The sequence below is a fragment of the Protopterus annectens genome, chromosome 6.part1 (assembly GCF_019279795.1).
Source record: "Protopterus annectens isolate FY-2018-M chromosome 6.part1, PAN1.0, whole genome shotgun sequence".
Lineage (NCBI taxonomy): Eukaryota > Metazoa > Chordata > Ceratodontiformes > Protopteridae > Protopterus > Protopterus annectens.
Genome location: NC_056738.1, coordinates 131,339,384 through 131,360,188, shown reverse-complemented (window position 1 = coordinate 131,360,188; position 20,805 = coordinate 131,339,384). Strand labels below are relative to the sequence as shown.

The 20,805-nt window shown below is 42.1% G+C and overlaps 1 protein-coding gene across 1 annotated transcript in view; it reads left to right on the top strand.

Moving 5' to 3' along the window:
• The window catches only part of CIR1 (corepressor interacting with RBPJ, CIR1), an 823,643-nt gene that overhangs the window by 638,868 nt on the left and 163,970 nt on the right, over positions 1 to 20,805 (top strand). Inside the window, exon 7 of the mRNA XM_044075555.1 lies at positions 1,930 to 2,047. Coding sequence (XP_043931490.1) covers positions 1,930 to 2,047 — 118 coding nt within the window. The remainder of the gene's footprint in view (positions 1 to 1,929; positions 2,048 to 20,805) is intronic.

The following is a 20,805-nucleotide window of genomic DNA, read 5'->3' as shown; positions in this document are numbered from 1 at the left end:
GAATATCTCCTTTGCTTTTTTTTAAGCTATCTCACTATGTTAAACTCGTTTAACATAGCGAGATATCTTTAAAAAAAGCAGCGGAGAAAGGAAGATCTCAGTTGCTTTTTTTAAGCTATGTCGCTATGTTAAACTCATTTAACATAGCGAGATTAAAACAATGGAGATCTTCCTTTCTTCGTTGCTACCTCTGGACAAGAAAAAATAAATAAATCAGGGGATATACTAATGGAAAAAGTCAGGGCAACTGGACCTTTGCCCTTTTCCCATTAGTATATTCTCGGATTTACAACGGGCACGCTGGTTGGGCTGACCTATCACCGTGCTCGTTTTGAATGTTTAGGGCCAGTCATTGTATAATATGATATCTAGATGCCTTAAGGACAAATTATTGTCTACCATATTATATATTGACTTTATTGATCATGGTATTGGTACAAGGAATAAAAATTTAGATGCAAGAATTCCTGTTTCCAATTCAAAATTAGAGAGCTTTCTTTCGTATTAGGGCAGGAAGTATGTGGAATTAATTACCTAGACATGGAAGAGTGACAAATGATTTATCAGTATTTAAATGAGAGTAAGATGACTGTTTTATAAATTCTGTATTCTCCAGTGACATATATTAGGCAAACTTTAAATTGGGCAATGTAAACCATAAGTTTGTTAGTTTATTCATTGAACCATTCATCATATTTTACTTGGGGATGAAAAGACAAATACAGCCTATTAAAAAGAAATAACACTGTAAACCAATAATTCACAGACAGCCTGTCTTCTTAGTGGAATAATTGGGGAAATACCAGGTGTTTCAGAGGCTTTAAGACCCTCTGTTTGTATTGTCAGGACTCACAACTCTTGCATGTTTTTCATTGCTGACCACTTGGTTAGGTGCTATTTCCTTTTGCTGTACTTCTCCAGTACCTTTATAGTATTCTCTTACTCCATTTGCCTTAAGTTGTAATTTTGGTGGTATATTTAGGCTCATTTTGGACAGTCTGATTCTAGAAAGATAATTAGCTGTACCATTTAACCAAACAAAGTTCTGTTACTGTTTATTAATTGTATTTATTTAGTGCATCTGCAGCCTGGCTGAGTTTTCTGTTATATTTCATTGTTAAACAAGAACTAGCAAAAACCACAACAGGAAGACTGCTCCTGCAATAACGAAACCAATATAGTAAAATCGCAAAGTCCAGAGCATATACAGGAGCAAATAGGCAGTCCACCAATGCGTAAATAAGTAATACAATCCAAAATACCAGAACAAACTCAAAACTGGTACAAGTATAAAAAACACCTTTTATTCGAACAACTAGTAAGTAGTTCTGATGAAGCCTCAGGGTGAAAGCGCTTACTAGTTGTTCGAATAAAAGGTGTTTTTTTATACTTGTACCAGTTTTGAGTTCGTTCTGGTATTTTGGATTGTATTACTTATTTACGCATTGGTGGACTGCCTATTTGCTCTGGACTTTGCGATTTTACTATATTTCATTGTTGTTTATATTGTGTCTCAAGATCTCAGGTTTTGGGTCCCCAGGTTGCTCCTTGCGTAGGGTGACTTCCATGTAGACTCTACATATCTTTCATGTGTTTTTTTTACTTTTTTTAACCAACCACTGTAGTTTCCCCCTACATGTGTTTGTGCACATGTGCTTGCATAAGTAAGCGCACATCCACTGATGGCCAGGCGTTCTCTCCAGGAACTGTTCCTCTTATTTTCTTTAAGTGTCAAGATAGGCTTCTGCTCCCATGCAAGCCTGAAATGGATAGAAGTGGACATTGAAGGATGTATTAATAAAAATAGCCTTTTCATTGCAATTCTTTTATTATGTTTTATGTTTGTTACTGTGCAATTAGCTGAAAGTGAACCTTTTTGTTAAACATTTACAAACCCACAACTGTCATATTGTGCCTGATGTTTTGCAGGTGAGGAATGTGAGATGCATTAAATGCCATAAATGGGGCCACGTTAACACTGATAGAGAGTGCCCTTTGTTTGGTTTGTCAGGAATCAATGCAAGTTCAATCTCTGGAGATGGAGCAGGTACTCATCATGAACCGTTATGTAATTTTTATATAAATTTTGTAGAACTATGAACTTATTAGAGTATAGAACAGACTGTATTATATTTATATTTTCTGCATTAAGTGAACCATTCCAAGAAGAATCATACTTGGTTAAAATTGAGATCACCATTTCAGGTTCTTAATATAAATGCATTTTCAGTTATTAAAAGCTAAACTTTGCTGCGTGTTCTGTTACTTCTCCTCTTTTTAAAAATTCCAATCCAAACTACTTTTACATATTTTTAATAGCATTTTTTTGCACCTAGCTGTCTGCTGGCCATCAGCTTCCCGCAAGCTATTGAGCCATTCATTCCCCATTGGATGAGAGTTGTTCCCTGCACGTTTGTTATATGTGAGGTGAGAGACACTTGCAGGGGTATCGTCCTGGCAGCAGTTAGGGCATTTTTTTTTTTTGTATGACCTAACCCTAGTCTCACCCCCACTGTGACGTGAGTGCTGCATCAGCGTGGAGGAACTGCTTATATCCCTGATTACAGGAGGTCAGTTTGCTTCATAACATGCCTCTGCAAGGGCAGCTGCATTGCTTGGGTGGACCCAGCATCTCCCCATCCCACCCCACCTCAGTGCTTGTGGCCTTCTCTCGAGTGAGCAAGCCCACCATTCTCCTAAAGCACCAGGTCACCACAAGGGAAGGAGCCGAAACAACTCTCCCTCCCTTCCTCCTGAGCAAGCACACTGATACAAATCTTGTATCTCTCACCCACCCTTCTGTGTCATCCATGTCATCTTTATTGCTGGTACTGCATTGTGTTGGGGGCACATCCTATCATGCACTTTTATAGTTACTCTCTATTGTAAACTGTATGAAAACAAAATCATTCTGGAATCAAAGTTGTAAGAACTGCACAAGTAACTGCATTTCTCATTATGAGCTGTTTATTACTGACAATGTACCCTCTTGCTACACTAAGCCTTTTGATGTTTTTTTTTTTTTAAGAAAGCTGTTTTAAGCTTTATGACTTAGCCCAGCTAAGGTCGTGCATTTTTCAACTTCTTTTGTTACCTAGAAATTTTGAGAGTTCTGAGGCCTGAACTAGCATAACAGAATTTCCGTTCAGGTAAAATAAACATATCTTATTCCTGTCAATCTTTATACCAAATCTGGGTATCTATACACTTAATGTTCAGTGTTTCTCCTGTTTAGGCCCATTTGCACACTACTTTATCCACTTGACCTGACAAGGGTTTGTTATGTACACTGTGTTGATGTCACTTTACCATTAACGTTATGAAATGCACATTGTAAAATCTGTTATTTTAGTGTTGAGAAGTATAATTAAATAAAAATTCTTGTGTAATGTACTTAACTGATTTTGAATGCATGACTTTCTGCTTTTATATGTGCATGCACACACAACTGTGGATCAGAGATTGAGCACAAAAAAATATGGATACATTTCAGTCAGTGTATTGTTGACAGACGACACTACATACTTCCTGCCAAGACTACAAGCCCCCAAACAGCTTATCACCTGATAAAGGAGACCTACTTTTCTTAACATAGTATCATAGTCCATAAAACTAATTTCTAAGTTGCCTGTGTTAGAAATAATAATTTTTAACCGTCCTGTAAGATATTTAAGTCCTTGCATAACTAGATAAAGCAGGTACCTTGATGCCCAGGTTTGAATTATCAAACAGTTCATAGTAGCATTGGTATTTAGATGAATAAATATTTTTGTCTTGAGTATTAACAAACGATCACCATGTTAATGACAATTTGTATGGACAGATTGTCATAATCTGTTAAGGATGCATACTAGACAAAGGAAAGTAATATGCTTTTTCAGGTTATGCAAGGAAGTGGTTAATGACACCATATGAGACTGTGTTTCTAGGGCAGCTGTTGTAATCAGCACTGCACATAAGAGGGTTGAAGGGGAGTTGCTTTATTGCTTTGTAACAGTGAGAAGCAAGCCTTCAGTTTATGACCCGAGAACATGTTAACCTGACCACTGACATCCTTGGTCTTGAGTGTTGAAGGGACCTGATGTTTAACATTAACAAAACAAAAGTCTTTTCATTATGAGCTGTATATTACTTTTCCAGTATGCACCTAATGCTGCATTATAGAACTTGATCAAAAATGTTTACACTGTTAAAACTTCCCCTCAGTTCAAACAGAATTTTACACTGTCAGAATCAGTGCTGCATTATGGTGAGGTTTCCGTTAATCAGCAGTGTTGCTTGTATAAAATAAACACCTTCCTCTATGTTTGTTTTGTAATGCGTTTGCAAAGTGCCTTCTAACATGTTTTATGCTATTTATCCCGTAAGCTCAACGGTTTACCAGTAGCGGTAAGGAAATGATGCTGAGTTGCTAGAAGGAATGCTTAAATTCATGTTTGATTTTATAGAATCAGAAGAGTGAGTTCCATCATGCTGTACACAGTGCATCTTACAAGGTCAACATAGTGATAGCAATGGTGTGCTAATGATGCTTAGTAGGTGGAAGGAATGCCAGAATTCATATATAACTCTACAGCAATGCAACTTTTGCAAAACAGACCCCCAGGAATAAAATATGGTAACTTCCTTCATTTGAGTAAGATACCAGGATTGTAATATCCCACAGAAGATATAGTTGTGTAAGTAAACTTGCAGTAGATGGTCTAATACATCAGTGTTACAGTAGCCTATGCTCTTTGGTTTATATTCTGCCCAGGATGTGACCGGTGACCAGCTTTCAAAGTGTCAGGTCTCCTTTCATGTGCCCTAACCACTGTCAAGGAGATCTGCGTATTAGCAGTGGCAGAACTGGATCGTGGTCAAACAGGGCCCTAAGCAGGATAATAGATCAGGCCCCTCGTATACATAAACCTTGCAGCCATTACAGTGTCACATTACTTGGTTTTCTCTCTCTATTTACGATAAACACTGTTCAAACCGGTCAGTGTGCATAATATTTACTTCCTTCTACAATGATTACAGATACTTGGACTGAATTTAAAACATTTACTTCAAATTTTATACCACAAACACTGATGGCCATTTGTAATGCTGTTTTGTTTTGTTTTTGTTTTTTAACATCGAAAACGAGACTTAGCATGAGTAGCAAACTTTTCTGCTCTTGAAACTCTCATTCATTGAAACTGCATTGAAATCTACATTCACTGAAAATTCATCTAGCCAGTGACATTTTAAGTGTACCTTGACTCCAGGCTATTTTCAAACTGTAGGCCCACTGCACACATTTTTAGAACCATGCATAAATGTGTGCGTTCTTTGATTCACCATCCTGATTGTATTAAATTATATTCCTTGTTTAATACAGCATCAATTGTTAGAGTATGTTTTAAATTTGTAGTTCTGAACATTTTTTCTAGTAAGCAGTAAAACAAAATGTAAAAACCGATAATAACAAAGCTTCCCGTTTCAGAACATTTCAACCATAATAGGCCACTCAAACTGCTGCCATTATAAACCATCAATATTGATCAATATGTACAATCTCTTTAGAAGTAAAAGTCATCTGAGTAATTCCGCATTAAAGAGAAGTATTACAAATGCAGATGTTGCTGTTGGCAACTTTGTATTTCAGTGCTTCATCTACAATTGCAGTACCTGCTACTGTTGAAGAATAAATTGCCTGTGTTACGTTAAAAAAAGTGCTGGTGATATTAAATCCCTCCCAGAGTAAACCAACCCAAAAGATACCTTTCACTTCCATCCACTGTCTGTTCTCCCAGTTATGGGCAGACATCTTGAAAAGATAGTCCACACCCTGTTCTCCATCTATATCCAGCAGTACTACCTACTGTTCTCCAAACAGCATATATTCTGGACTGGATGAAGTAGTACGCTAGCACTCTGGTCTCTAACTGATGACATCCTGCTGAACGTTGATAATGGCCTCCTTACAGATGCCCTATTTGTAGACCTGACAAAGGTATTTGACTTCATTGATCACTGTTTTCTCCAAACCAAACTAACTGAAATTGATATCACTTCAGAGGTTGCTCTCTGGTTTAGAAACTTCCTCATTGATAAACACTTTGGAGTTAAAATAGGATGCTCCCAATCAGAATCTGTATCTGTTGCCAGATATGTACCACAAGGATCCAAGCTTGCCCCCACTCCTTTTCTCCATATTCACTAACAAACTTCCTTGTGATCTCCCCATTTCCCACTTTTATATGCTGATGACATGATCATTTACCGATCAGGTCACTCTCACACCAACATTCACTGCCAACTCCACTTGGACTTACATGAGCTCCACCAGTGGCTCATAAGCCATAAACTACTTCTCAGCCTCACCAAGACCAAAACTGTGCTTTTGGAACTCCACAGAAAATTCACCAAGCATCTAACTAACTATCTTTGACCTACACAACTATTCCATAGAGACAACCTTCACCTTCAAATACCTAGGACTATGGCTTGATCAGTCACTAAACTTCCATTTCCACATAGACAAAGTGAGAGCCAAAATAAACTCCCTTATCTTCTGGGCCAGACAGATCTCCCCTTTTCTATTCCAACCAGGCAGAGCAGCTATTGTCAAAGGGGTTCTCTTTACTCAGTTTGAATATGGGCTCCCAGTTTTTGCCTCTGCCTCCAAGAAAAACATTGCCACACTACAGACAGTCTTCAGCAGCATCTGCTGATTCATTACTAACTCACCTGTCTGTGAGCACCACTGTATCACCTGAGAAAAATCCAAATGGCTACCCATAAAACAAGGATCTAACCTACTTTTAGCATCCCAACTGTGCACATTACACCATCTGCACACATTTACTACCCTTGCAAGTTAGCCTTAATGAAAAAAAAAATCCCTCATAAAACCTGAGGGATCCGGATCAGTTGATCGAGTTTTCAGTGAATGCAACAGTCCATTTCAGGACTATAAGGACCACTTTCAAAACAACAGCCCTTATCAAGGCACCTTCATCTGGATCTGTGACTACTTAACAGTAGGCACCCACACGGGTGGACACATCTGCTTAGCCCTGACACCAGCCCTTTTCAGGGCCCCACTCTGAGTACCACCAAGGAGGATTAGCAAAACAGCTCTTTTCAGAGATAATAGCCCCTAACAGGGCACTAGACTCAGCCATCCCGTAATAAGGGATCAAGATCTGCCATACAACCCTTTTCAGGGCTCCTGACTGAGCATTACTGCACGGCGGCTCTTTGATCAACAGCCCTTAACAGGGCTCCGCATTTGGGCAGCTTCCCAACTCTGGGCAACGATTACAATAATTTTACTTCAGGTACCAACACCCCCTAAACAGTCAGAGCATACTAATCTTCTATTTATTCCTTCTCAATTAGAGGAGGCATCACTCTGCCAGGGCACGCAATAACCACTATCCTCTTAATTTGTTCTACAAGATTATAAAGGGAGGAATTTGAGAATCCAAGTGCCCCTAGAGAATGGTCTATGCAAAACCTCTTCTGGACCCGAAAAAAGAATCAAGTTTGTAATGCTTTTTGAAGGTATGTCTGTAGAATAATTGTAGAGTCCACTCCATTCCAAAACACCACAGAAAAAGTCAAAGCCCTGGTAGAGTGAGCCCTGACCCTGACTGGAAATTACTTGTTATTGGTAAGAATGGTAGAAGGAAATAAAACGAGACAACCATCTATCAATTGTCTGTTGTCTTAAAAGGGTCCAGATTCTTAGCATGTCTGTTAAAAAAAAAAAAAAAATGGGACACAGTCTCCACCCCCCTAAAAAAAAAAAAATTGCAAGTCAGCAGAGTCCAGAAGATATCATTGACTTCATTATCCCTTGTTATAAAACCTCCATAAGAGAAAGCGCTATCTCTAGGCTAGACCCAGCTGATTAGAATTGGCTACTTGCTTAGTAAGGCAGCAAAAGACACTTCATCTATTTAGAAATTAAATTAAAAGAGCAACTGTTTAAGGACACCAATTGTTCCTGCTTCCAGGGTGCATCTATATTACATTATCGTAAGACGAAAATAGCGAACGCTATTTCATCGTACCGATAATGTCTAAACCACAAAATATCAAATACACGGAACAGCAAATTTTTCCCAAGGAAAAAATTCACTGTTCCGCAAAAAAAAAAAAACTTAAACACAAAGATAAGTGGGGGGCTTCGACCCCCCCCCCTACTTAAATATACCAACTCCGAGATCGCACCTTAGTGGAGGAAATGGCAAAGTCCCGAAGACGGACGACCAAATTTTTTCCCTGGGAAAAAATTCGATGTTCTGTGTCTTCGCTCTTTTGCCATTTCGACAGTATCGGATCGACTAAATAGCTTTCGATATTTAGTCCATTCGATACGCTAATATGGATCCTTCCAGGGTAGTGACTAGTCCTTACATCTCAAGCTGTGGTCACAGCTTTCTTACAAAGATATACTTTGAAATGAACAATGGTTGAATGTCAGCATTAGTTGTACACATTCTAAATAATATAATTTGCATTTAAAAGTGTAATTAGCATGCAAGTATATTGTCTCTACCTTGTTACTGTACAACAACTCTATGAATTTTTTATCCATGTATAATTTTCTGTTTGTGTCTTGCACCATGGTTCTCAGGTCATTGCTGAAAAGGCTCTGGCGACCAGTGTACTTACTGTTTTATCAAACAGAAATAAATGAAATGGCACCGTCTAGAAAATCTTTTCCACTTACACGCATTTGATTTCCTAACAGAAGGTTTTTAGCCTCCTTTAATACCTGCTGCATCATTATCATCAACTCCTTTTTTCTCGTGTACATAGGGTAGGGGTGTTGTGTCAACTGTCCCTATCTCTGTCTATTTAATGTACTGTCCTACCTTCTTCAACACTCATGCCTGTGTGTTGCATGTCTTCTCTCACACAATCCATCCACCTCTTTGCTGGATGCTGTCATTACCTCTCGTCTTCTTCCTGTCTGTCCCAAATCCTCTTCACCAGATTGTCTTCTGCACATGTCCCTGAACCACTGTAATCTGTTCTCTTTGACCCTTTCTAGCTTCTGTTATGTCCTTATTTATTACAGGGTCCCTGACTCTCACAAGTTCTTTTTCAAAAATCCTACTGCGGATCCTAAGACCATTTCACAGGGACCCAAGGGCATTAAAGCTACTACTGCCAAAAATCCTACCCCCTCTGATAGGGACTCCAGGACACTGGATAGATGGTGTAAGAAGGTATATACTTCTGCAACTTTGGCCATTAGGGCCTTAAACTGCCAGTTTCATATGTTTAAGTATCAGCAGCATATTATTGGATTTCTTAAACAGAAAATGATGTTGATTCCTGATTGTGTTGAAAATAAGGATTTACTGCATTCAGATGAACAAGTTGGAAAACATACTTTGCAATGTGGTTTTGATTCACTAGAGGCATCTTGCAGGGCTACTGTAACTGGGTCTGTACTTAAAATGCATGCTTGGCTTAAGGAGCAATCCTTGCCAGATCATGTTAAAGCAAAATTACTGGATGCTCCCTTAAATGAGGACCGCCTGTTTGGCAGCAAGGCAGAAGAAGTTCTTAGAAAGATGGAGGAAAAAGCTAAATCTATGCAAACTGTTAAAGATTTCTTGCAAGTACAACCTCCAAGGTTTAGTAGACATTGGCCTTCCAAGAATTGGTCCTTTCCTGCCTCTTCCAGACCTTCTCAGTCCAAACCCAGATCCAGCAGAGCACCCAGGCTTCAGTCCCAGGGTACGCACAGGACTAAGCAATGGGGGGCTTCCACTTCCAAATCTGGGAGTAATAAAACTCCCCTATGGTAAACTGTCTCAATGACTTATTTGTAAAACTTCCAAGCACTTCTCAACTGCCTTCCCCTTTGGGGGGAAAGATTGTTCTTCATGCAAAGAACTGGGAACTCATTACCCAGGACAAATGGGTTTTAAATATAGTGTCCCAAGGATACAGATTTCACTTCCACAAGTTACCAACACCAAGCGGGTGGCCAGATCTTCTCCCAAATCAGTGTGCAGAGGCCCAAAAGCAAGTATTTTCTCTCCTAAGCAAAGGGGCTATTCAATTGGTACCAGAAGAGAAAAGGGACAAGGTTTCTACTCCAGACTTTTCCTGGTACCCAGAAAAGACCATTCATGGCATCCTATCCTGGATCTGTGTACTCTAAACACCTTTTTGGTGACTCCAAAATTCAAGATGCTGACTCTTCAGTTGCTTCCTATGCTAGGCAAAGATGCCTGGTTAGCAGCACTAGATTTAAAGGAAGCATACCTGCACATCCCAATCAGGGAATCTTGCAGAAGATAACCTACACTTCAAAGCAGGCTACACGCATTATCAGTTCTCTGCACTGCCCTTTGGCTTATCTACTGCGCCCAGGGTATTCACAAAGTGCCTAGCTCCAGTCATTGCATTTTGCAGGCAAAGAAATATTCAAATGTACCCATACCTGGACAATTGTCTAATTCAAGCAGAAAGCCAGGACATACTTTTGAATCATCTGGCCTTTGTACAAAGGGTGCTAACTTGTCTGGGGTACACCTTAAATGAAAAGAAATCACACCTGGTACCCTGTCAACAAATTATATTCCTGGGAGCAAGCTTGAATACAACTTCCCAGATGGCTTTCCTCATGCCAGAGAAACAAATTCATTTGACTACCTACTTCAAACAAGTGGCCATAAAAACCCTGCTGTCTGCAAGGCAAATACTACAAGCCTTGGGGTTCATGGCCTGCTGCATTCTTCTAATTCCATATGCAAGACTGCATATGAGGAAACTACAATGGTATCTAAAAAGCCTATGGTGTCAACATTCTCAGGATCTAGAAGCAATGATTCCTATCATACCTTGCCTACGCCTAGAGTTCCTTTGGTGGACAGAGGCCTGCCACCAAAACAAGGGACTACCATTCACACTACCCCCTGCCGCCCAAACCCTAACAACAGACGCATCAGACTATGCATGGCAGGGAAGTGCATTCAGGACAAATGGAACCCAAGTCAAATGCATCTGCATATCAATCAGAAAGAAATGTTAGCTGTACAGAATGCTATGACAGTCTTCAACGACCACATTCTTCCAGGGCAATTAATGGTAAAGACGGACACCACCACTGTTATGTGGTACATAAACAAGCAGGGGAGTACACATTCTTACCCCCTCTGCAGACTACCCATGGCATTGTGGAACACAGCCGTGAGCTACCAAGTGCATCTACAAGCTCAATTCCTGCCAGGAAAACTAAATACACTGGCAGACGGACTAAGCAGAAACCTCATGGACCCACACGAGTGGAAACTGGAACCAAGGATTTTCAACATGTTGACAAGCAAATGGGGGATCCCAGATATAGACCTGTTTGAAGCAAATGGGGGATCCCAGATATAGACCTGTTTGCCTCCCCCCAGTACTGTCAATTGGACAAATTTTGCACAAGGACTCCCCACAAACAAGCCTGGAATGTGAATGCTCTGTCCTTCAGCTGGAAAAACCTATCAGTTTATGCCTTTCCTCCTCTGCCTCTGCTCTCCAAAGTACTACTAAAGATCAAACAAGACAAACCAAGGGCGATTATGATTGCACCAGACTGGACATGCCAACACTGGTACCCCCCTCTTGCGCAGTGTGTCACTGTTGGCCCCATGGCACCTGCCTCAGATTCCTACCCTGTTGTCTCAGCAGGAGAACCAGATTCTGCACCCTCTGCTTCAAACACTGAAACTAGCAGCGTGGCTAATTACCTAATCTCTCTTTTACCATCTCACAGTAAACCAGTGATGGATATCATCTTAGAGGCAAGGAGGCCTAGTACTAGGAAATCTTATGCTGAAAAATGGAAAAGATTCTGTGCCTGGAACCAGTCTCAAGGGATGAGCACAGCAGTGCCCAGTTACCTCAGATTTCACAATACTTAACTGAGATGCTTCACAAAGGCCTATCTTTCTCCTCAATCAAAATACATGCCTCAGCCATTTCAGCTCATTATAACACAGAACCTCCCCTCTTCTCTCATCCACTGCTCAAGCAGTTCCTCAGAGGGGCCAGAAATTTAAGACCACCCAGGAGAGCTCCAACTCCAGCCTGGGACTTTAACTTTGTATTGGACAAACTCACTCTTCCTCCTTTCGAGCCAGCTGGTACTGCAGATTTAAAATTCCTTTCTTGGAAAACAGCTTTTCTCTTAGCAATCACTTCAGCAGAAGGGTATCTGAATTACAAGCCCTTATGGCAGTGGAGCCTTTCATCATATTTCATGCGGACAGGGTGTCCCTCAGGACCAATCCCTCCTTCATGCCCAAGGTGGTAGCCAGTGTGGCCCTTAATCAGTCCATTCGTCTGCCAACCTTCTTTCCTAATCCACAGAACAAAGGGGAACAGATACTGCACTCCTTAGATGCGCACAGACAACTTAGATTCTACTTGGACAGGACTAAACATCAAAGGAAATCTGAACAACTGCTGGTGGCATTTGCTGCAGGGGCAGAGGAGAAGGCTATTTCAAAGCAAACTATTTCTAAATGGATAGGCCATTGCATTTATTTCTGCTATAAGCACCATGGAAAACCTATTCCACAAGGGATCAGACCCCACTCTACCAGGGCTGCATCTACCTCTACAGCCTTTCTCAGAGGCGTCCCCACCAGGGACATCCTAGACGCTGCTACCTATAGTTCTGTACATTCTTTCACCAAGCATTACCATCTGCCAATTATCTCTAAATCCAGAGCTGGCTTTGCCACTGCAGTCTTGCAGGGCCTTATTGCTGGTCCTAATGCTATCTAAATTCCTCCTCCCATCCTTAGCTTTGGGAATCTACCCAAATGTGTTGACTGCAACAGTGAAATACGAAGAACCTAGTACAGTTGTGTACACTTAAAATGTAGATGTTTGAGTGTATTCACTGTTCTAGCCCCCTTACTTCTTTTGGCTATACCTCTACTCTACTATGCTTAAAAGCTTTTTGGTGTATTTGCTTTTTTGTTGGAGGTATAACCTTATATATTTATAGATTTAATTGCTTCCCATTAGGACGGCACCTGACATATGGGGCAAGAAAAACTGATGTAATGGCTTCGGCTGCATGTTTACACCCCTGATGACCTGACATCACGGAAGAAGAGACAGCGTCCAACACAGGACCCAAGACTTTGTTAATCAGGCTGACTGAGGGCTACTGCAAGCAGATAACCCAAATGTGATGACTGCAACAGTGAATATACTCGAACATCTATCTTTATGGTAAGTGTACACAACTGTAGTTTTTACTTAGTGAAAATGTCCCTGAAACTGTCATTAAAGATAAGCAAAATTCAAAGTTTACTTCAAGGATTCATAGAAAAGATACTTTTTCCAACTCCTACCTACATTATGGTAGTGAACATCCTCCACACCAAAAGAAAAATATAATTAAAGGGCAAATGGTACGAGCAGCATGTATGACTTCCGGCTATGGCGATTTTGTGGATGAAATAAAACTGATTAAACATTTTTTAAGGAACGGGATTAGCCCTTAACTACCATTAACTGTGTGGCAAGTGAAGTCTTTCAAGGGTGTGGTACAAAATATAGACTCTTGATAGGAGTTAAGGAGGTTGATCCAACAAAGTTTAGGTCAGGTAGACTGAATAAAAGCAATTCAAATAGGGCTTTTAGTTTAAAATACAACCAAGACTCAAGTGAACACCAGGAAATCATCAGGAACTACTGGGATGTTTTCTCAAAAATGCCTAATACACTGACAATTTTTTCAGTGCTCCCTATTTTTACATAGAAGGGGGACCCATTTTGAAAGACATCTTTGAGAGGGAGTAGGGAAAATACAATGAACAGCAACAATACCACAAAGGGAACATACAGATGTGGTACTTGTAAGCAGTGTGCATATATCATACCTGGAAAGTTTCTAAATTACAGGAATTGAGTTGATTTTTAATGCTAAAAAAAAAACATTTTAACCCCTTTTCAAAGGGGTTGGTGTACTTAGCATATTGCAAGACCTGTTTTGTTTATTATGTGGGGGAAAACAGGGAGGTCTCTGAGGACTAGAATTTATGAATACAACAATGCCATTAAGAAAGGCGCACATACCAGTGCCTTAGTGAGACAATCAAAAGAGTTTATGGGGAGTAGTTTTCTTTTTTGGATAATCGAGTAAGTCGACCCCAGTCCCAGGAGGAGACAATGGGAAACTTTTTTTGGAGTGTCGCAGTTATGGTGGCAGTTGAGATTGAATGCCAGTGTCCCCCCTGAATTGAATGATCAAGTATCACTCCTCCCTGTTTTGAAATTAAGATCAGCTAAACTCTTAATTTCTTTGTTCCAAGTCCATGTACCATATGTGACTTTGTAATTTTTATGCTCTCCCAGCCTCTCTAGAATTATACTTTTATATTTAAAAATGCAAAAACATAACTAAGCACATTTTTAAGAACTAAAGTTTTTTAATGTTTTGTTTATTTATTTCAGAGTTTACTATGCGGTATAAACTGTGCAAGTTTTAAGTGCACTGTTTAATGTGTTTCAATTTCAAAGTGTTAAATGGATCTTTATAGGTTCATAGGTTGATACTAGGCTATCTGCCCTAGGGCATTTATAAGTCTAGCCAGAGTGTGTTTGGCTTTCGCCACCCTTTTAGATTAGTTGACTGTGCCTCTGTATAGTAGGTCACATAAGCTAGCCCTTTTAAGGTTAGTTTAGTGTGCCTCTGTCTAGTAGGGACACAGAAGAGATCCCAGGGGTAAACCTACGATCTCCCATCCACTCGTCAAGATTTCTCTTGAAGAGGGTCATTGAGGGGCTCTGCCTAACATGGATTGGGATTTTGTTTCAGAGTGAGGGGAGCCTCTGGGATATGAATCTGTCCCTCCAGCATGTCCTATTTACTTCTGTGCTGAGGTTTAAGTCCCTGGAGCGTGTAGGCTCTAAGGGATTTGGATTTCCTGTGGTGGAGCATGTCCATTAATTCTGGTTTGGACATGGCTTTATACATCAGGCACAGATCGCCTCTGAGTAGGCGGTAAGCAACTGAGTAGAGCTGGAGTTTCTTTAGCCTAACTGTGTAGGGCATCTGTTTTGAGTCCCTTGATCCTCTTGGTGAGATACTTTTGGGGTCTTTCCAGTTGCTGCAGGTGTCGGGTAAGGTACATCCCAAATGGGACATTGTATTCAATTATGGGCCTGATGAGTAGAGGGGCACAATGATCTCTCTTGATCTAGATGTGAACCCTTTCGTGATAAGGTGGGCTATATAGAAGTTCTTTCTAACCACTTTGGCAACATGATTGTCAAAGGAGAGATTGCTATCTGCTTGGGTCCCCAAATCCCTAATTACTTCTTCCGTACTTAATGGATTACCACTTGTGTGGTAATTTGTGGGCACTTTGTTTTTCCCAAAGGGGATGACTATGCACTTTTTGGCATTTAGCTTTAGGCCATGGCTCTGGCACCAGTTATCCGTCTCTGTGAGACCCTTTTGGAGGATGCTGGTGTCAGTCGGCGAGTCGATTATGGCACCCAGTTTGCAGTCATCTGCGAACTTGGTCAGCCATAGTCCTCCCGTGTTAGCCTGTAACTCAGAGAAATATATACCGAACAAGAGAGGTCCCAGGACTGAGCCTTGTGGGACGCCACTTGTAACTGGTTTAGAGTCTGACATGGCACCTGCAATTCTGACCATGTGGGTTCTATCCCTGAGCCAGTTTGCAACCCATCTTGTGACATAGGGGTTGATATTTAAGCTGGTGAGCTTATTTATGATACCCGAGTGGGGTATTGTGTCGAAGGCTTTTGCGAGGTCCAGGTAGGCTGTGTGGACTACCTTCCCTTCATCTATTGCCTTGGTGACTGTTTCAAAGAAGTCGACCAGGTTCAAGAGGCAAGATCTGCCCTTAACAAAGCCGAATTGGGTAGGATCCAGTGTTTGGAGGTTTCCAATGTCTTTGTTTATGAGTTCCATGATGATACGCTCCATAGCTTTGCAGACCAGGCTAGTCAGGCTTATAGGGCGATAGTTTCTGGGGTCCGTTGTGGCACCACCTTTGTGGAGTGGGACCACTGTTGCTGTACGCCATTCCTTGGGTACATATCCTGTAGTAAGGCTGAGATTGAACAGTGAATTTATGTGAGGGTTCAGTTCTTCTTGGAGCTCATGTAAGATGCAGCCTGGGACACCGTCCGGTCCCATTGATGCTGTGTTTTTTGCTTTGGAGAGGGCAGCTGTCACCTGTGCATCTGTGATGTCAGGGAGGCTACACTCTGTTGGGATAGACATTTGCTCTTTTGGGGGGGAAGGGGGGAGAGGTTTGCACTGAACCTGTCTGCCAGGATGTTGGCAGTGTCTTTGGGTTCAGTGTATTTTTTGTCATTTTGCACTAACTCAGAACATATCTGGGAGTTGCCACCCAGGTTCCTGACATAACTAAAAAAGGCCTTGTGATTATCTTTAACGTCTTGTGCAATTTTTGTTTAGAAGCTGGCCTTAGATAATTTTATGAAGGATCGTAGTTTCTTGCTAGTACTGATCAGAGATGCCTTCCCTTTTTGGGATTTTGCTCTATCATGTAGTAGCTTCCTCCTTCTGTTGTATAGCTTATTTATGGCTGGGGTCCACCAGATAGGTCTCCTGCCTTTGGAGAAGTGAGTCTTGGTTTTATTTGGGATAGCACGATCCATGCATTCCTGTAGGTGTCCATAGAATGCGTTTGTAAAGGATTCTGCGGTTTGGGCCATATTTTCCTCTGGCCCGGGGGCTTTGAAGGATTCCACCTCGGTTTTGAGAAGTGTGAAGTTTGCTTTTGAGAAGTTCTTCACCGTGGTTTCCTTGGCTGGGGGTGGAGACGGGATATGGATGTCCAGTGAGATTAATTTATGGTCAGATCTTACCAATGAGGGGTATACCTCTGGTATGGAACATAGTCCCCATGTTGGTGATGATCAGGTCCAGTATGTTTTCCCCTCTTGTGGGAGTGGTGACCAGTTGTTCCATAGCATTTGAGTTTATAAATTCTAGGAAGCGTTGGGCGAGGGTGTTGGGGCTTGAGTAGTGCTCCCAGTTATGTTTGGGTAGTTGAAGTCACCCAATATGATGGTGTTTGGAGAGACCTTCATATTCTCCAGTGTTCTCAGGAAAGCTGAGTGGGGTTCCTGAGTTTGGGAGGGTGGTCTGTAGCAGGCTACAAACTGAAAGGCAGTTTTGCCCACTGTTGGTTGCACATGGATGGTCTCTGATGCTTCGTGCAGTGCCACTAACCTGGAGGTGTGGGTACCTTTGATGAATATGGATACTCCCCCTCCTTTTGTGGTTCAGTCCGAGTTTTGGGGCTGAAAAGCATGGTATGAGGTATAACCTGGTAGTGCTGGTGTGCTCTCGGGAGCCTTGAACCAGGTTTCTGTTACTGCACAGATATAGATATTCTCCATACTGAGGAGAGCCTCGAGTGCGTGCATCTTGAGGTTTAGACTTCTGGCGTTGAGCAGCATTACCCTTAGATGTTCTTCATCTCACATTGCTGCAGTCCTTACATATGGGTAGTCCGCTGTCCTCGGTCGGCCCGAATACCAAAGTATTAGGCTGATGTCGGTCAAGGCGCTTAAGACTGACATCAGGACATCAGGGTACAAATGCGCATGACCGACGTCATATCCTCAGTCTTTTTTGCCGCATGGTCCGATGCAGAAGCAGCGTTGCAAGTGCCGTTCGGCGTTCTGAAATTTTTCGAGTTCGGAGTTTCAGTCCGAATCAAAGTTGGCTAAGTACCCCGTTGGGGAATATTTTGGTTTTTTCTTGCCTCAGTGTTTTACCGGATGTCAGAAAAAGTGAATAACTGTATTTCTTGTGGGAAACAGATACCGCATAGGGATTATCATTCTTTGTGTATTCCTTGTCTGGGGCCTGAGCACGGCGTTGTTGGGTGTCGCTTTTGTGCTAGGTTCAATAAGCGCACTATTGCGAAGGTTAGATTGTGCTAGGCTGGTCTTGAAGCGGTGCAATTATAATATGCCGTTGGATTCTCCGCCCGCTTCTTCAAGAAGCGCAAAGACAAAGCAGTTAAACCCAGGCAAGATGAGTCGTCCGTTCGGACGCCGGTTCTTTAGAGGCGTCAGTGGAACCGGTGGTTCCGACGGAGGCTTCTCTGGAGTCCCAAGGGGAGACTTTGATATTGCAGGATGTGGCCTCTCAGGAGGCAGGTCAGGCTGAAGGGGCTTCTCAGGTTACTGTGCTCCCTCCCTTCCTAGGGTGGTTAGGCCCTCTCCTTCTGTTTCCAAGGCTTCTCCCAGAGGCAGGCCAGGTTTAGCTTCTGTTGGTGTCACTCCTAGTTCAGCAGGGTCTGTGCCCAAGAAGCACATGCTTAAAATGGCAGAAGATTTGATTACTCTGATTAGAGGTTCTTTGCCCCCTCCTGATAAGAGGCCTAGGGTGGAGCCAGAGTTGGGGAGTTTTGAGCAGGCTTGGATGTTTCAGAGTCTTGGCTGAAGACTTGCAGGAGTACTCTCCTTATTCTGATTCTGATGCAGATGATTCGACTCCTTCTGCTTCTCCTCCAGAGGATTTTTCTTTTCAGAGACTCTTCATTCCATGAGGGAACATTTTAAGTGGGAAGGTCAGGACTTCTCTGATTCCAGGAAAAGGCTTAGGGAATTTTGCTTTTACCCCAGCATAGGCCCTTGGCTATACCCCTGTTCTGGATGTTGTGGAAGATGTGTTTGCAGAGGCTTCACTTAATCCTGATTCTCTGCCTCCTGCTCCTGTTAAACCGGATAGGTATTACAGGGTGCCTGAGGCTCATAAATATCTTTATAAGAGTCCTAGGGCGGACCCAGAAACTGTTAGTCAGGGACCTAAGGGTGTCAAGGCCTCTGTTGTAAAAATCCGGTTCCTCCAGATAAAGAGGCCAGAGCTTTGGATAGATGGGGAAAGAAAGTCTATACATCTTCTACCTTAGCTATGAGGGCTTTGAATTGCCAGTTTCATATGTTGAAATATCAAAACTATCTTCTTTCTCAATTGAAGTCTAAGGTGGATGCTCTGGCGGAAGGCATTGAGTGTAAGGAATTACAAGATTTGGTGCATGTTTCTGAACAGGTGGGTAAGCATTCTTTACAATGTGGTTTTGATGCTGTACAGGCCTCGTCTAGGGTGGCTGCCACTGGTTCAGTTCTTCGCAGGCACGCCTGGCTGAGGGATCAGAATTTATCTGACCATGTTAAGACAAGGATTTTGGATGCTCCTTTACAGTCTGATGTGTTGTTTGGTTCACCTGTGGAGTCAGTCTTGAAGAAAATGGAAGACAAGGCTAAGTCTATGCAGGCTGTTAAAGATTTTTGCAAGTTCAGCCTCCAGTTTAGTAGGAATTGGCCTGCTAAGGGGTGGACGTATCCTTCTTATGATTCTCAGTCTAGGGGTAGATCTAGGCGTGGTAGGGGCAGAGCTCAGAGCTCTTTCAGACCTAGAACAGGGAGTTCACCTGCACAATCTTCGGTGAGGGCAGGGGCCAGTCCTTTCGTAAACAGGCCCAATGACCTACCTTTTCAGCTGCCAGATCCTTCTTGCCTGGCAGCACCTTTGGGAGGAAGGTTGGCACTCTTCAAGGAAAATTGGAATTTGATTACCCAAGACAAATGGGTATTGGATATCATACACCAAGGTTACAAGTTTTATTTCCATACCTTGCCTCCTTTCAAAGGCATGCCGGACGTTCCTCCTCAGCAAAGACTAGAGGCTCACAAACAAATTTCTCTGCTACTTCAAATAAGGGCCATACAACCGGTCCCTCTGCCAGAAGTGGGCCTAGGATTTTATTCCCGCCTGTTCCTAGTACCAAAGAAAGGGAACACGTGGAGACCAATTTTGGATTTATCTGTCCTCAACACATATCTGGACATTCCCAAGTTCAAAATGTTGACGTTACAACAGCTTTTACCTCTGCTGGGCAAAGATCACTGGATGGTGACTCTGGATCTCAAGGAGGCTTACCTTCATGTTCCTATCAGGCTCAGTTGCAGGAAGAATCTGCGTTTTGGCTGGGACTTCTCATTATCAGTTCTCTGCATTGCCCTTTGGCTTATCTACTGCGCCCAGAGTGTTCACGAAGGTTCTGGCTCCAGTGATAGCTTTCTTCAGGCTAAGAGGAATACAAATCTATCCTTATTTGGACGATTGCCTGATTCTGGCCCAAGGAAAGGACAAACTTCTTCATCATTTACAGTATGTGATAGCAGTGTTAAGATGCCTGGGGTATTCTGTGAACGAAATAAAGTCCAGTCTAGTACCCTCTCAGGACATGTGCTTTCTGGGTGTGAGACTGAATACAGCATCCCAGATGGCCTTTTGACCCCGGACAAACAAAAGAATCTTTCTCTTTACTTCCATCAATTGTCTCGTCAGTCCAGGCTGACTGCAAGGACAGTCCTTCAAGCCTTGGGGTTCATGGCATCTTGTATTCTGGTACTTCCCAATGCCAAACTGCATATGAGGAAGCTACAATGGTATCTCAAAATGTATGGACACAGCACTGCCAAGATATGGACACTGTCATTCAGATAATACCTTGCATTCAAAAGGAATTTTGTGGTGGGCTCAGGAATGTCACCTAAACAAGGGACTCTCTGTGACCCGGCCAGAGGCGAGTCAGATTCTAACGACAGATGCCTCAGACAAAGCTTTGGGAGCTCATCTAAATGGAAAATGGGTACAAGACACGTGGCCTGCCAGACTTCAACATCTACATATCAACTTGAAGGAGATGTTAGCAGTCCAATTTGCATTAATAGCTTTCAAGGATTTACTTCTTCCAGGGCAGGTGTTGGTTCTAA